Below are 15,790 nucleotides of genomic sequence, written 5' to 3'. Positions count from 1 at the left end.
GTAATAGTCAGGAGTTTTTCTCTGGTGCAAGCCAGCTTCCCCACCCACAACCCCAGAACCATGGAACAGACCCAAGGCTGGGGAAAGGACCCTACAGAGCAGGGTCCTGCCCAACTTTGCCAAGGGGAAGCTGGTAAGGGCCACAGCTTGTGGCCTCAGGAGGCCCGAGTTCAAGACCTGCCCCCAGCACCCCTGGGCAAGCCATCCCCATGGAAACAAGGACCATGAAGGGTTAAGTCAGATGACTTGGCCAGCGCCTGGACTGACAAGGGCAGCTGGGACTCAGTAAACAAGGAGCACGAGGGCTTGTCCCCCCAGTGGGTTCCCTGGCCCCCAGACAGGTTGCACAGAAGGGGCTCCGCCTGGGTGCTGCCCCTCCCGACTCCACCCATGGAGGCATGGCATGTGCCCAAGGACCCAGGCCTCGGGTGTCAACATCCCTCCCTAATGTCCATCGGAGCTCCAGCCCCGTGGGGGTTTCTGCCAGGCTTGGGGCTCGGCCTGGAGTGAGGCGCTCTCACTTCCTGCCACTGGCCTGGTCGGCGGTTCGCTTCTGCCCAGGGTCTGAGCCGAGCAGGGCGGCGAGGGCGCCATCCGACTGGGGGCCACCCCGTTTCATCTTGAGGCTGGCTCTCAGTGCAGCGTCCTGGCCGGAGCCACCCTCCGGGGAGGCCAGGGGATCTACGGGGAGAGCCGGGGACACAGCTGTGGTGGCAGCCCCCTCCCACCCACAGAGAGGGGCTGGGCTTTCGTCCCCTCCCCCATTCCTTCGCCCACCCACCTGCCTACCTAGGTGGCCATTCATCACCCACCCATCCATCTGCTCACCCAACCCTTTACCCACGAAGATTTCATTCGTTCATTTATGCAAACACACATTCATTTACTTATCCACCCATGCATTCATTCACCCACTCATTCATTCATTCATTCATTCACCTACTCATGCATTCATTTGCCCATCCATTCATTCGCCACCCATCCCCAGGGCCTCTAGTGTGCAGGGGGAAGACCTGTAAACTCTGATGACTCATCATTTGTGGGGAGGAGAGGAGAGGAGGGCTCAGGAAGACCCTCTCTCTCCCAGGGGAGCTCTGTGGGTAGGTCCTGTCCTGGTCCTGATCCTGGGCTGCAGCCACACTGGGGAGGGTCCTGTGATCTTGCACAGGGCCCTGACGCCAATTTTGGGCAGGCCAGTGTGGCAGTGGAGAGTGCAGAGGCCACTGGACAGCTCAGGGGACCCCCGGGGGTGCTCACCGTGGACCCCAATCATGTGCTCCAAGATAAGGACCCTCTCGGCCAGGATCTTCAGGGCCTCCCGCAGCTGCTGCACCCCCTCGCCCTGGTGGGGAGGGAACGGTCAGGGCAGCCCCTCCCAGCGCAGGGTCTGAGGGCTTCCTGCTGCTGCCCTCACTCCCCCCTCCACCCCATCACCATCACAACCCCGCACAGCCAGCACAGACTGAGGCCCTGCTGCGTGCCAGCCCGCGGCAGTGGGCAAGGAGGCTCCAATTCTCAAACACAACCCAGAGGCTCCGAAATAGTAGCGGCGCCCCCGTGGCCACACAGCCCCGCCCCTCCGTAGCCTTCTATTGGCCTCTGGCTGCCACAATTCCTGAAATTTTTGGAGACAGGGCAGTACACCTGGTCCGGGGAGCTTTCATGTCCTGCCTGGGCTGCCAGCCAGGGGTGGCTGTGGGAACAGGGCAGAGAGAGTGGCCACAATCATGCTTGGCCAAGGATGGGAGTGGGGGCTAGGGGACACCGTGAGGGAGCCCACACGGACCAGCAGGTGCCCACATGGGCCAGCAGATGTCAACATGACTCAGCAGGTGCTGACATGGGCTGGCAGGTGCCCACGCAGGCCAGTAGGTGCCCACATGGGTCAGCAGGTGACCACATTACCTCTGTGGTCATTTTCTCCCCACTCTCTCCCTTTGCAGCAGGTTCACCCTAGAAAGCAAGTGAGCCCATCAGTAACCCAGGGCACAGGCGGTGGCAGGGGCCGAGCCACCCCATCCCAGGCCATCCCTGCTCCATCTGGGTCTTCCCTAGGTCCAGCCCCCCCTCCGGCTGGGGATACTGTGAGGCTGAACTTCAGAGCCTTGTGTCCTAGGCCCATCTCCCAGCCCCATGCCCCCAACCCTGCACACGTCCACACTCACGGATGGCCCCGCCGTGGCCCTCTCGCCCGCAAGGCCCTGCAGGAAACCAAACCAGGGAGTGACCCAGGAGGCCACACAGGGTGGTGCTGGCAGTGACCATGGCCCAGGCGTCAGTGTGTGGCAGCCCCTGACCACGAAGGCCCTCTGCACCTCCCTCAGCAGGGACTCTAGCTTCCCACTCCCACTTCCTGGCCAGGTCTACCTGCCAAATCCATCACTGTCCTGGGCCAGCCCACAGCCTCATTGCCAGCCACCCCTGGCTTCCCTCCCAGCACCACTCCGGCCAGCCCGTCCCCACCCACAGTGGCTAGAGGACCCTGTAGGGAGGAAATGGGATCCTGCGCTGGCCCTCCCCACCACCTAGCGAGAACCAACCCTGCCCGTCCCCCTCCCCAGCCCTGCCTCCTCAACGCATGCTATTGGTCGTGCTCTGCCTGTGCCTCGGGCCCCTACATTTCTCTTCCTCCTTCACCTGGAACAGAGGTGGGGTGCGCAGGAGGGGATGCAGTGAGCCTGGGCCTCAGAGCTGCCCAGTCGGGCTCTGGGCACCCCTGCTCACAGGTGAGGGGTGACAGGTGGGGGTTGACAGGTGAGGTACCAGGTGAGGGTGTGCCAGGTGGGGGTGACAGGTGGGGGTGACAGGTGAGGGTGACACATGAGGGGATAACAGGCTCTGGCGAATGTGTTGTGACCCTGCTATCCCCTGTACAGTCCCAGGCCTCCTTGGAGCTCAGCTCATCTGCGACACAAGCGACGCTGGCATCGCCTGGCATGGGGTTGTGCGCAGGAACAGGACATGGGTCCCCTGCACTGGGCTGGGAACAGCACAGTCCTTACCGGGGATCCGGGGGCTCCTGGTGGTCCCGGGGGCCCGTGTGGTCCAGGGGGGCCTGTGGACAGAGTCACAGATGGGCCTGGACCTGGTGAGGTCCATGGCCCCTGTGGATCTCCTGCCGTGACCCCGGCGCTCCGGAGGACAGCAAGAGGAGCCTGGGAATAAATGCTGGGGAATCAGGGTCCCCCCACTCTTCCTACACCTCCTCAGAGGAGAGAGCCCCTCAAAAGCTGTCCACTTGCCTGGGGGGCCAGGGGGACCCCGGGGGCCAGGGACTCCTGCCAGCACGGTGTCCACGACAGCAGGGACCAGCTGGGAGTCTCCATCTGGGGACAGAGCAGAGCGGCTGGTGACATGATGGGATGGGAGGGAACCTTCATGCCCTGGCCATGCAGGAGGCCCAGGGCAGTCAGCGGGCAGGGGAAGGTGGGTCAGAAAACTTCCAGAACATTCCAGACTTGCCCCCAAGCCCCAGACTAGTGCTGTCCTCAAAGCTGTGCCCTCCTATGGCCGTCAGATGCAGCTGCCTGGTTCCCTCTGCAGGGCTTCCTCCAGAGAGCCCTCCAGGCCCAGCCCTCTGGGCTGCGTCCAGCACCACTTCACTAGTCCTGGAACCTGGGACCGCCCCCCCAGGACTTCATCCCGTGCCATCCCCAGAGCCCGAGCCCCAGGGTATGTGTGAGCATGTGTGGGGTATCCTCCACACCAAGGCCAAGTTCAGGGGCCCCTGCTGCCCCACCCCCAGATATTCCTGCCTCTCCCCAACCCCTCCCTACTCCCACCAGGGCTTTCAGCCTGGCTACACGAAGTGGACATCCCAGCAAGGGTGGCCTCCCCAGGGTTTCCTGCCCTGGGCACATGCATATGAATGGCATCCCGGCCAGCAGTCAGCCCACCTCCAGGGACACCTGCTGCCAGCTCCCTGCTGATGCATGTGCCCTGGGTGGCTGCGGCGATGGCCCGGCCACCCTCAGGGGAAGACCTGGATGGGGTTCCCAGGACTGACCGGCTCTGTCAGCAGAGGACCTTAGGGAGTAGAGGACGCCTTGTGGGCCGGCTGGGCCAGGAGGTCCTGGGGGGCCGGGGCGCCCTGTCTCTCCAGGAAGTCCCCGAGGCCCGGGTGGCCCCAGGAGCCCTATGACAGAGAAGAGAGGAGGCGTGTGTGAACCAAGTAACTCACGGGTGCACACATACCACCACCACCACCACCACCACCGTGGGCCCAATGTAGGCAGGGGGACATGGTGACTAGCTGCATGGGACAAAGACAGGGCTACCTTGATGGGTGGCAACACTGTCCCCAGCCTGCCCAGGGGCCACTCCCTCCTGCAGGACCAGGACCCATTGGGGGGAGAAGGAGGAGTCCCAGAAGTCCTTCAGTGACTGACAATGCCCCCCAACCAACACGTTCACCACCAGCTGTGGGTGTGTCCGCACCGGGAGGCCCTGCTGGGCCCTTCTCTCCTGTCTGGCCTCGGTCGCCTTTGGAGCCCGGGGGACCTGCAGGGCCTGGGGGTCCCGTCTGTCCTGGGGGACCTGGAGAGAGAGGAAGATAAGAGCCGAGACCTGATCCATCTGGTCCAACTCACCCACGCCTCAACCCTCACCCCCTACCCTGAGTTGATACTCCATTGGTCACCGTGGTTTTAATCCATGACCCTAAGGCATACTTCTGCACCCATTACACAGGTAGGCAAACCAAGGCTAGGGAAGGCCTGCTGGGGGCCATGGCTCAGGTCCCTGTTAGGGCTCAGGGGGCACAGTGTGCCCCAGGTTGGACCCTAAAGAACCTAGCAGGATGCGTCTGCCCAGTTCCCTTCTCCAGGCCCCAAGGGCAGGTAAGAGGAGAGGCACGCGTGTGGGCCACTCGGTGGTCTGGGGACAGCCGCTGGTCACGCTGGCCACGCTGGCTGTGCCCACGTGCAGGCCTGGGGAGCAAGGCAGCCCAGAACCAGCCAGGCTGCTCCATTTACAGGGTGTGGGCCCCACCCAGTGGCCACTCTGGGAACTGCACTTCCCCGTAAGACATTTTCCTTCACCCCGCCCCCTTCCCCACAACCCCATTTTGCCAACTTTTAGAAGCTGGGAAATTTGGAGCCTGGAACTTCGGCCGGGTGGGATGCGCCCTCTGTCAGTCCCAGAAGAGATACTGGGCATGGGGGAGGGGGCGTGAGAAACTTCGGGTCCAGTAGCTTGGGGCTGTGTTCTAAGAGAAGCAGAAATCCTGCAGGAGCGCTCACCAGCTGGGCCCGCAGGCCGCCTCCTGGGGGATCCGGGGTAGGCGAGGGGGATGGCGCCAGGCAGGAAGTCCTGGTCCCAGGGCGGCGCCGTGCCGCGGGCGGCCGGCAGGTCGTTATCCCTGTCCTCGGGGTGCTCGGCAGCTTCCAGGAGGAGGACCTGGGAGAAAGAGGGCTGATGAAGGGGATGGTCAGACGTCCTGCACCAAGTCTCCCTGCTTCCTTGTTCCCAGCTCAGGGCACACACTTTGTGGTTAATGGCTACAAGGGAAGAAGCAGGAATGCAGACTGAAGGTAGAGGGGGAAAGGCCGCAACCCTGGGACCCCAGCCCTCCATTCTTACCCCTTCAGCCAGGCCGAACTCAAAGGTTACCCAGCCCCATCCCGGCGCCAGCCCTCTCCGGGCAGCAGAGGGTGCTGTGCACCAGCCATGGCTGCAGGCCGGTCCCTGGGGGACCTTCGTGGGTCCATAGGCTTTCAGAGGCAGGCCTGGAGGCAGTTCTGCGGGTGCACACGCCTGGGGCCCCTCTGGACGGTCCCTTCACCAACGGGGGCTCCTTGCCCCCCCCCACCACCAGGGGTCACCTGTCCCTTCCCTTCCTGGACCCCTGAGACAGGTGATAGGCCCAGCCGGTCAGCGCCTCCTCCTCCTCACAGCACTGGAAGAAGAGCAGCCCTGAGCCCTGGGCCAGCTCCTGGGCAAAGCTAGGACTGGCCATGGTAGAGAAACAGGAGGGCGTGGGCACCCGGCAGAGCATGGCCACTGGGGGCAGGACCTGGGGCTGGGCCTGGGCTGCTGCCCATGAGGCTCACCGCCCCAGCGAGGTGCCCTGCCCTGTCCCCCACTACCCGCTGCCCTAGCAGGGCCCAGCCTTAGTCCATCACGAGCTCAGCAGGGAGGGTGGCAGTGGGCGAGGGGAATCCAGCCAAGAAAGTCAGACCACAGCTCAGAGCGGGGGCAGGATGGGCTGGGATGATGTCACCCATTGGGGCCCATCCTGCCCCAGTGAGTGACTTCTCGCAACCCTTGGTGGCAGAGAAGGTGGATGGAATGTTCCAGTGTCTGGCTGGCCTGCTGCGGGCAGGGTTTCCGGCACCTGCACCCTTCCTCATGCCCCAGAGAGAGAGCCTCCCTGTTGCTGCAGCAGGCAAGCCGCTGGGGTGCCCCTGGTTTCTAACTCCCTGGCTGTGGCCCCCTCTCACTGGCTCCACCTTTCCTTTCTGGCTCCTTAGCCTCTGCCTCACAGCAGCTCTGGGTCCCCCAGGGACTCCCCTGCTCATGTTCCCCAACTCCCTCCAGGCTGCCACCTTGCAGGGACCCCTGCTGTGGGCCCACGAGGTTCTCAGTAGCCCCATTAAATCAGGGGATGCCTGGGCACGTGGGATAGCTGGAAAATGAGCTGGACAAGGTGAGTCAGGGGTCTCCCAATCCCCAGCTGGAAATCCAGGGCTAAGGAGAGTGTGGGCCTGCTGCATGGCCCCGGCCCCCAGCTCCCATATGGGGACCAGCCTGGAAGGCATAGGGTAGGAAGGGGACTGATAGGGAGGTGACTCCTTCATGTCCACTTTACAGGTGGGTAGACTGAGGCTGCTGAGAGAGGGGGCCTGCCCAGCCCACATACCCTGCAGACCCTGCCTCAGCCCACAGGCTCCTCACCCTGCAAGGATTGAGTCCCAGGCACACCACACCCCTGCCTGCTGCAGGCTTGGGAGCCAGGGAGGGAGCGGAGCTGCTCGTGGCAGGCGGGGTGGGTGAGGGCAGCTGGCACGGGGCCACTCCCCTGCAGCTGTGACTTTTCACACCCGCAGTGCTGGGCAGGGGCCAGGCCGAGCTGTTGGCAGCTGCTTCAGCTGCTCTGTGCCAAACCTCGTACATGGCTTCCCCAGCCACGCCACGCCGACCCCACCCGTTTCCAGAACGCGGGAGCTGGGAGTTCACTCCCATGGCTTCCCCAGTGGCACCCCTCGCTCTCCTGAGGGCTCCCCGCTTCTCCCTGCCCCACTAACCTATAGCCTAGGACTCTCCCCATGTGCACCAGGACCCAAGGCTGAGGGAGGAAGTTCATGGCTGGGGACTCCCCGGGTCACATGGCATGGGTGCTGACTCAAACCCAGATACCAGGTCAGCACCCAACCATGGCCAGAGCCAAACTGGGTCCTACCGGCCCACCCGTGATTCCCAGCAGCCTCAGGAGTCTGGTGGTGCCAATGTGGGGTGGAGGTGCAGGAGCCTGGAGAGATGGGTGCCCCCTCACCCCGTCTGACTCTGAGCAGTGGCACCTGTGGGTGCCCACAGGCTTAGGGCTGCCAGAGCAGAGAGGCAAAGTGGGCTGTCAAGGGCTGCGTGTGTGTGCCATGTGTGCATCTGTGGCTATGCGTGTGTGTACGGCTGTGTGTGCACACATTCACACGTGCGCATGCGCATCTGTTTAGGGGAGGCCGTGTGTCACAGTTCTGTGCATGCATGGGTGTGGCCGTGTGTGCACTTACAGACACATGTTTATATGTGCGTGTGTGCGGCTGTGTGCATACTGCATGTAAGTCGTGGTCCTGTGTTCCATGGTTCTGTGTCCTCATACATACATGTATGTGTGCATGTGTGTGACTGTGTGCAATCAAACCCACACAGTGGCTCTTGAGGCTTCTCAGCCAACCTCTGGGCCTGCCCTTGGGGACTTGTGCTGTCTGGGGCCCATGCCCATCCACCCCCCTTGTCTCTTGTCCCCCTCGAGCCTCCCTGCCTACTCCCGTGAATGCAGCCCCTCCTGGGTAGCCCCGGCTCTCTCCACTGCCCCAGGAGGTGTGCAAGGGCTGTGGTGCTGGCCTTAGCAGCCTGGTCCCTCGGGCTCATGCTCCTCCAGGCCCACACTTGTCCTCTCTCTCCTCATCATGGTGGATGCTGTCAGAGCCCCACACAGACCCGCCTGTACCCCACGTGCTGAGACGTCTGTTTATGGACGCCTGTGTCTCTTGGCCGCGGACCCTGCTCCAGCTGTGGGCGTGTGCTAGGCAGGTGCATCCTGTCCAGGCTTCCGGAGCGGGTCAGCCCAGGTGCCCACAGGTAACTGCTCCATGAGCACGCCTGCACCAATCACAGCCTTCCCTTTCTTGCTCCTCAGCTAGGGTGGTCACCTCCAACCCCGACTGAGTCCCTGAGATCCATCCAGGCTTCTCCCCCATCAGCCCTGGCCCTGTCTTCATGACTGGCACAGGGAGGAGGGTCAGGACTGCACCCCCAAAAGGGGACTGACACTGTCCTCTTTACACCGATCTGCATGCTAAGGCCCTTGGCCCCTCAACCTAGGACTCGGGAGACCAAGAGCCACAGCCACATCAGCTGGACTGGGACCCTCAAATGCCTTGCCCTGTCACTCTCTCCATGCCAGGATGCCAGCCAGCCCTGCCCAAGGAGGCTGCCCACAGCCAGCCACAACCAGAGCCCAGAATCAGGCCACTCAGGTGTCTGATGTCTCCTGGCCCCGCCCACAGCCCACTGACCTTGGACTCCAGCGTGGTCAGCCGCTCGCTCATGTCACTGAGCCGGGTACAGTTCATGCATTCTGGAAGAGAAGAGAGGTGGGTGAGCCCAGCACAGAGACCTTGGGCAGAGGGGTGCCTGTGGGCAGCCAGGCAGGGCCTGGGACCCGGTATTTGACCTGGAAAACTTATTCATCTCCAGGACCTTGTCCTTAAGATCCTTTGATCCTGGCAGTCTGCTGGACCTCTCAGCTTAACTTTCATTGGAAAGTCAGAGACTGCTCATTTACTGGTTCACTGCCCAAAGGCTTGTACTAACAGGGGCTGTAGCAAAATGAAAGCCAGGAGCCAGAAACTCCACCTTGGTCTCTCACATGGGTGGCAGGGGCCCAGGTGCTTGGGCCATCCCCTGCTGTCTCCCAGGGTGTGCCTGAACAGAGAGCTGGGTCAGAAAGCAAGGCTGATTTGAACCCAGAGATACTGATTTAACCACTGCACATAGCCCCATCCCTCTGAGTCCACTGCTGGACCCCTGAGCAGGTGCACTGCCCATCTAGCCAATGAGGCATCCACTCCACGCGCCCAGCACTGAGCCAGCTCCGGGAAGCATTGGCCTGGGAGGACAGGACAGGTCTCCATGGGCTCTGTTGACAGGTACACTTGGTGCCCGCCATGGAGCAGAGAGTTGGCACACACAGGAACCACGGCTGGGCCACAAGAGGCTGGTCCAGGTGGGGGCTGACGGGGAAGCCAGCCTGGAGGCAGTGACTTCCAAGGTGGGAGACTTGAGGGATGGACACAATGTGTTTGTCCAGGGCGGAAAGGGAAGGACAGGCACTGATCCCCGAGTGGACAGGAAGTGCCGCAGCATGACAGATTGGGGGCACACTGCCCAGGGTGTTGGGGCAGTCCTCAGGGTAGAGGGATAGGAGGCCTGTTGCAAGACTGCAGGTGGGTGAAGACCAAGGCTCCATGTGCTGTGCCGGACTGGGGGTGGGAGGAGCTGAAACCTCCAGGACCTAATTAGCTGGCGGGCACCGCTGACGCCCAAGACACATGGCCCAGTGCTATAACTATCTGCTTACAGCAACCATCTTTCATAAGGGCTGTGAGTTGTTCTGAAGAATTGCATAGCTCCCGCAGCCACTCATTTTAAAACTTTTGGTCCTGTGAGGACCCCCTCCTCCTTCATCCTGGGCATACATGGGGTGGGGTGGGGCTTCTTAGGAGAGCCCACTTGGCTCCCAGGGGCCTGGGGATCCGGCTGCCTGTTGAGGTGGGGTCTGCTTACCTATTGTTTCCTGAAAAGATCTGGTAGGGGAGGTGCCGGAGCCCTACAGGGTTTGCAGGAAGTGGTGGGCAGGCCACAACAAGTCCCGCCCTCTGCCCTTGACTGGGCCAGATCAGTGGCATCAAAACATAGCCAGGAACCGTGACCCTCGAAAGAGATCACAGACCGATCCAGTGGACAGAAGGATGGAGCCAGTGGCTCCTTGGTTCACTGGTGACCTCTCGGCCTTCCCAGGAAGGGGCACAGAAGGGCATCGAACCCACAGGGCATGGAAGGAACAGGCAGCAGAGCTTCTTGGCTGGTGGGCAGTAGCATGCCAGGTAGGAAGTGGCCAGCATCTGTCCTGAGCTGAGGATGGCCCAGAAGGGACAGCGCAGGGCTTGCTCAGGAGCAGGAATCCTGGACAGACATCTGGGGGGACAGCTAGCCTCCAAAGAGACCATCGTCCAGTCAGCCCCGAGCGCAGCCCTGTCCTTGCAAAGTCACAGAAGTGGTAGGCGTGAGTAGGAAAGGCAGGGATCCACATGGGCGGGTCTCACTGATCCACTCTCCTCCCTTCCCCACCACACACACCCTCCAAGCAGTGCACCTGCCAAGCCCTCAGTAACTCCCCCACCCAACCTGCCACACTCTCAACCAGCCCTGATGTACCAGCAGGCTCAGCGTAAGGTGATCTCTGTTGAGTTCTGGTGCCAGCACCCATAGGAGTGGGTGGCTGGCACTATGGGGGGGGGGGGGTCTCTGGCAGGGTGTAGGATTCTGGGATCTCCCTACCCCTAGCTGCCGAGTGGTCCAGGGTGGCTCTGAAGAGGCTAACAGGAAAAGAATTGGCCAGAGATGGGGATGGGGGGCGGTAGGCCCCAGGATGCTGGGCAAACCACACAGCCCTGAGGCGTGGAGGGGTCATGCCCAAGCGTGTCCAGGGGCTGAGCACAGCCCGGGGCTCCTTGGGGGGAGGGAGGTGGAATTTATTTCTGGAAAGTGCACCTTGCCCTGGTACCGGGCATTCTCCCTGGCGGGAGAGGGGACCCCCACCCAACCCCATGCCACCAGATCCGGGTCTGGCAGCCTGACATTTGTCACCAGCAGGCAATGAAAGCTCAAATTACTCATCGGAGTCATGGAAACGTGGAAATGGTGCTGATGAGGCAGCCCCAGGCCCCTCCAGGACCCCGTCTGCCTGGCTTTGGGGCTCTGGCCTCCCCACCCTCATCCTCTCCTGGTAGGTGTGGATGACAAAAAGGTGTGACCTGGGATCTGGGTTTGAGTCAGCACCCAACCATGGCCAGAGCCAAACAGCTCCCCTGTTTGGCAGGGCCCAGGGGAGCTTCCAGCTGTTTGGCAGGGCCCAGCGGATTTCTCTCTGACCACCTTGTTGCAGTCTCATCCCTTTTGTGCACGGACACTCAGCCACCCCACTAAGAATTCTATAATCTATTGAGGCATTGTTGTTTGCCCCTGTGAAATGGCTTTTACAACCAATGTGAGCTTGAGAGTTAATGTTGCTGATAACGTCATGGTGAGTGGGCCTTTGACAATTTACACACAGGAGCACAATTAAGCCCATGCCATTTCTGGACACCTTATTGGGTACTTAACCATTGCCTCAGAATCTGGCCCAGACATGTAGCACTCCTTTTGGGAGGGGGCTTGATAATATCCTAAATATTAATGCAAGTGATGGGAGTGAGAGCTGAAACTGCTATGGCAATAAATATAGTTATTGTTATCTCAAAGGCCAGCCCGTGATTGCAATTTCTTTGGAGCATAGAAAATGTAACTGTTTTAGCTGCTTTTATAATTTTTAGCTAGAGGAATTAAGGATGCTTTTATTAAAGAAATATGCTTTTAATTATTGTTTAATTGTTTATAGGGTTGTAGAGTCTATAGTTGTAGGGGGAATTTAACGTTTGAAACTTTTGTCTCGGATTTTTATGTTTTTTCCTTGTGACATATTTTTCCGATTAAATGATTGGTAAATTGTAGAAACAGAAATGTGATAGGAATGTATTATGGATTAGCAGGTAATCGCGCGTGCCTCGGCCTTGGAGTCCTGGCTGTCGCTCCATGGCTACTACTGAAGAATGAATAATGGCTTGCTTTGAAGAATATGAATACAGTATTTTGAAGAATTATCTTTAGGGGCACCTGCTTAGCCCTGAAGTGCAGACAGAATGACCAAATGTCTGTACATGTTCCCTTAGTCTTGAAGTAAAAATAGAACAATTAGTTGTTTGTGTAGAAGCTTGTGAGGTATCAGTAAATAAAAAAGGACAGCTTCTTGAGCTGTTGCGAGAAGGCACCAAGTGACAGTATCCGTGTCTTTCTTTATCGCCGACTCCACGCACCCTTCCTGAGCTCCGAACTCGGCTGGGGCTGGACTCTGGCACCTAGCCTTCTCATGGCCCACGAGGCCCAAGTGTGGAGATGCTCAGAGACCCACAGCAGCTTAGAGAGCCCATTTCCTGCTACTGCAAACCAGCCTCCACCAGGAGCGGAAGAACATTCTGGAAGCCTCAGAGGGTGGATACGGAAACCCATGGTACAAATGCTGACCCAGGAGCCCCTGTGAGCACACATGCTTGTGGCTGGGGCCCTGCGCATGTGTTTTCAGGTGCACAAGTTGACACGATCCGTGAGGGCGTGCTTGTGTGGGGGCGTAGTTTGCCTGCATGTGTCTGGTCATGGCTGCTCCCGTGTGAGCCCGTTCCTGGGCTCCTGACACTGCCTTGCCCTTTTACCCTCCGCAACACACACACACACACACATACCTCAACCGCAGCCCAAAAGTGATTTCAGAGGACTGGGGTCCTGTGTCCAGAGGCTAGGCTCTTGTACATTAAGCCCTATTTCTTTAGGAGAGTGTTTCAGACACCCCCCACCCCCATGCCTCCTGTGGGATATGTGACCTTGATCAAAGGCTGGGGACCCAGACCAGGTGCAAATCTGAGAGCAGGAGGAATCAGAGCATCCTTGAGTCTCTGTGATAAACCCCAGAGGCCTGTTACTCTGATTAAGAAATGGAGGTGGGGGCTGGTCCATGGCGTAAGCCAGCTTTGGGCTGGGTCATCTGGACTTCCGTTGGAGTGCTCCTGCTCCCAGGCCAGGGAGAGGCAGGAACAGTCTGCAAGAGCCACAGGGGTGGCCGCTCCCCCAGCACCTGCTGACAGCAGGAGCCTGAGGGAAGGGCTTCAAGCTTCCAGATTCCTCCAAGCATGCATCCAGTGGCTGCAGCCAGTCCTTGGGGAGCTGGGAAAGGAGGGGACTTAGGGTCTGTCCCCACCCCCAGGACAGGCGATCAGATGGGGTTTGTTCAGACTGGGGATTGAACGGGGTGGATGGTTCTAAGGCACACGGCAGGGGTTTTCCTGCAGGTTGCAAGCTCATGGAGGGTTCTTGGCCTGCATGCTGCATGCTCCTGAACAAGGTGTGTGTGTGCCAGGGGAGAACTGCACCCTGCCTTTGGGAAGGCTTCCCAGCCTGGCGGAGCGAAGCAGAAACCTCCACCCCAAGCTGCGAGCTCGGCCCATGGCTGGCGTCCACCCGGCAGGCCCACACCTGCCCCCCAGGGGAGTGAGCAGCTGCAAGAAACTCATAGGAAGACGCAGGGCAAGCGACCTCCCATCTGACATCATCCGCCTGCGGTTCCAGGAGACTAAAATTAGGCTGAGAAAACGGAGGCCACAGAGCATGTTACTTGAGGTTTCCAAAGAAAACACGGGTGCGGGCCAGGAAACGGATCAGGAAAGAATTTCTGTGACTCAGGCCCAGCTTGTGGGACTCCATTCACCAGCAGAGGCGAGACAAGCTGAGCCACCAGTGGGACCCAAGTTCCCGGGGCTAGCATGTCTCCCCAAAATCCAGGGGGCTGCCTTGCTGAGTCCACTTTACAGATGGCTCAGAAGAGATGCGCATGCCCTGGGTTGGCTGAGCACCATTTGAGAGCACCCACCTCCTACCCCTACCACAACAGAAGCGCACCTCGTCATCCAGAACATTTCCTGCAGAGCTCAGCGGTGCTCAACAATCAAAGGAAAGCCACTAGCACTGGTGACCAATCAGGAACGTGGACATGAGCTGAACACACCCCTCCTGTCCCCCCCAAGTTCAGCACATACAAAGCTTCACCCCTAAGTCCTTGGGAAGTCCAGGGGCTCAGCGACAGCAACTCCTTGCACTGCGCTCGGCAAATAAACATCTTCTTTCTTCCACCACCCCATTGATGGAGATTTTTATAAAGATGTGTTTTATTTATTTAAAAAGTAGAGATAGAGAGATCTTCCATCTGGCTGGTTCACTCCACAAATGGCTGTGATAGTGGGGGCTGGGGCCAAGTTGAAGCCAGCGGGCCAGGAATTCCAGCTGGGTCTCCCACGTGGGTGGCAGCACCCCCTCCTGCACCCCCCTCCCTCCCCACCCCATCCTAGGGATCTTCTGCTGCTTTCCTGCATGAATTAGCAGGGAGCTGAATGGGACAAGGTGCAGCTGGGACTTGAACCAGAGCGTCTATATGGGATGTCAGGGTTGCAAGTAGTGACTTCACTTTCTGTGTCACAACTCCAGCCCCCAGTTTAGGGGTCTGACAACAACTCCTTCAGCTAGTTGGTGTTGGGAGGGGGAGGGGAAGTTGTTTTAAAAAAGCAGCATTTGGCTTCTTAAGAGATGACGAGGGTTCTGATAACCCCTGCCACCCCATGGAAATGAGGGGTATCTGTCCCCATAGCAGAGGAAGAGGGCAGGGAGCTAGCAATTCACAAAATGCCACCGGCCCCACAAGGATTTGGGGTCTCAAGTCCAATAGCAGTGAGAGTTCGGGGACTTATTAAGGTCACTGAATGTGAGGTTGTCTGTGGCCTAGGTTTGTGTGTCAGCCTCATCTTCTTACAGATGAGAGAAACGTGGCCCAGAGAGGCACAGTTATTTGCCCAAAGTCACACGACAAAAAGTGGCTACAGCGATCCCGGCTAGGTCACCGTTTCTCCCTCAACCAGCACCCTCTGCCGCCGGCCATGGTCCTGGGGGCTTGCCCAGGGGAGACCGGCTGGCCTCATTGGCTCACCTGAGCAGGTGCACACAGAGTGTGAGACGCAATGCCAAACACAGGAGCAACCAAAGCAGAGAAGTTGGACTTCATTCAAGTTTTAAAAACAAACAAGAATTGGGCCCGGCGGCGTGGCCTAGCAGCTAAAGTCCTCACCTTGAACGCTCCGGGATCCCATGTGGGCGCCGGTTCTAATCCCGGCAGCTCCACTTCCCATCCAGCTCCCTGCTTGTGGCCTGGGAAAGCAGTCAGGGATGGCCCAAAGTCTTGGGACCCTGCACCCATGTGGGGGACCTGGAGGAGGTTCCTGGCTCCTGGCTTCGGATCAGCGTGCACCGGCCATTGCGGCTCACTTGGAGAGTGAATCATCAGGTGGAAGATCTTCCTCTCTGTCTCTCCTCCTCTCTCTGTATATCTGACTTTGTAATACAACTAAATAAATCTTTAAACAAACAAACAAACTTTCACACCTCACAGGCAAGAAGAGAAGGCAAGATACAGAACAGGAGTGAAATCCTTACATATCATCGTACACCTGACGGGAGCTGCTATCCCGCTTCCGTGTGATCACTCAACACCCCAAGAGCTGGCCGGCGCAGCTGGACAAGGACTCAGCCAGACATTCTGCAAACAAGACAGTCCCCTGGCCAGCAGACAGGTGACAAGACGCTCGGGGTAAATGCAAGTCCAAACCACAACCGGATGTCCGTACACACCCACTTCGATGGGTATAATTAATAAAAA

General features: G+C 59.3%; 1 protein-coding gene across 2 annotated transcripts in view; it reads right to left on the bottom strand.

Annotated features, from left to right (window-relative positions):
• Nucleotides 1–15,790, bottom strand: part of COL26A1 (collagen type XXVI alpha 1 chain) — a 65,205-nt gene continuing 49,415 nt past the window's right edge. For both annotated transcript variants that reach the window (XM_012927553.2, XM_004586966.2), the window contains exons 4-13: nucleotides 8,736–8,797; nucleotides 5,241–5,397; nucleotides 4,438–4,536; nucleotides 4,007–4,135; nucleotides 3,243–3,326; nucleotides 3,003–3,055; nucleotides 2,166–2,201; nucleotides 1,906–1,953; nucleotides 1,258–1,342; nucleotides 1–681 (exon numbers count right to left, since the gene is read on the bottom strand). In XM_012927553.2, coding sequence (XP_012783007.1) covers nucleotides 518–681; nucleotides 1,258–1,342; nucleotides 1,906–1,953; nucleotides 2,166–2,201; nucleotides 3,003–3,055; nucleotides 3,243–3,326; nucleotides 4,007–4,135; nucleotides 4,438–4,536; nucleotides 5,241–5,397; nucleotides 8,736–8,797 — 917 coding nt within the window. In that variant the 3' untranslated portion in view covers nucleotides 1–517. The remainder of the gene's footprint in view (nucleotides 682–1,257; nucleotides 1,343–1,905; nucleotides 1,954–2,165; nucleotides 2,202–3,002; nucleotides 3,056–3,242; nucleotides 3,327–4,006; nucleotides 4,136–4,437; nucleotides 4,537–5,240; nucleotides 5,398–8,735; nucleotides 8,798–15,790) is intronic.

This window comes from Ochotona princeps, chromosome 24, assembly GCF_030435755.1.
Source record: "Ochotona princeps isolate mOchPri1 chromosome 24, mOchPri1.hap1, whole genome shotgun sequence".
In the NCBI taxonomy this organism is placed as follows: domain Eukaryota; kingdom Metazoa; phylum Chordata; class Mammalia; order Lagomorpha; family Ochotonidae; genus Ochotona; species Ochotona princeps.
This window is presented reverse-complemented; position numbering and strand designations above follow the sequence as displayed.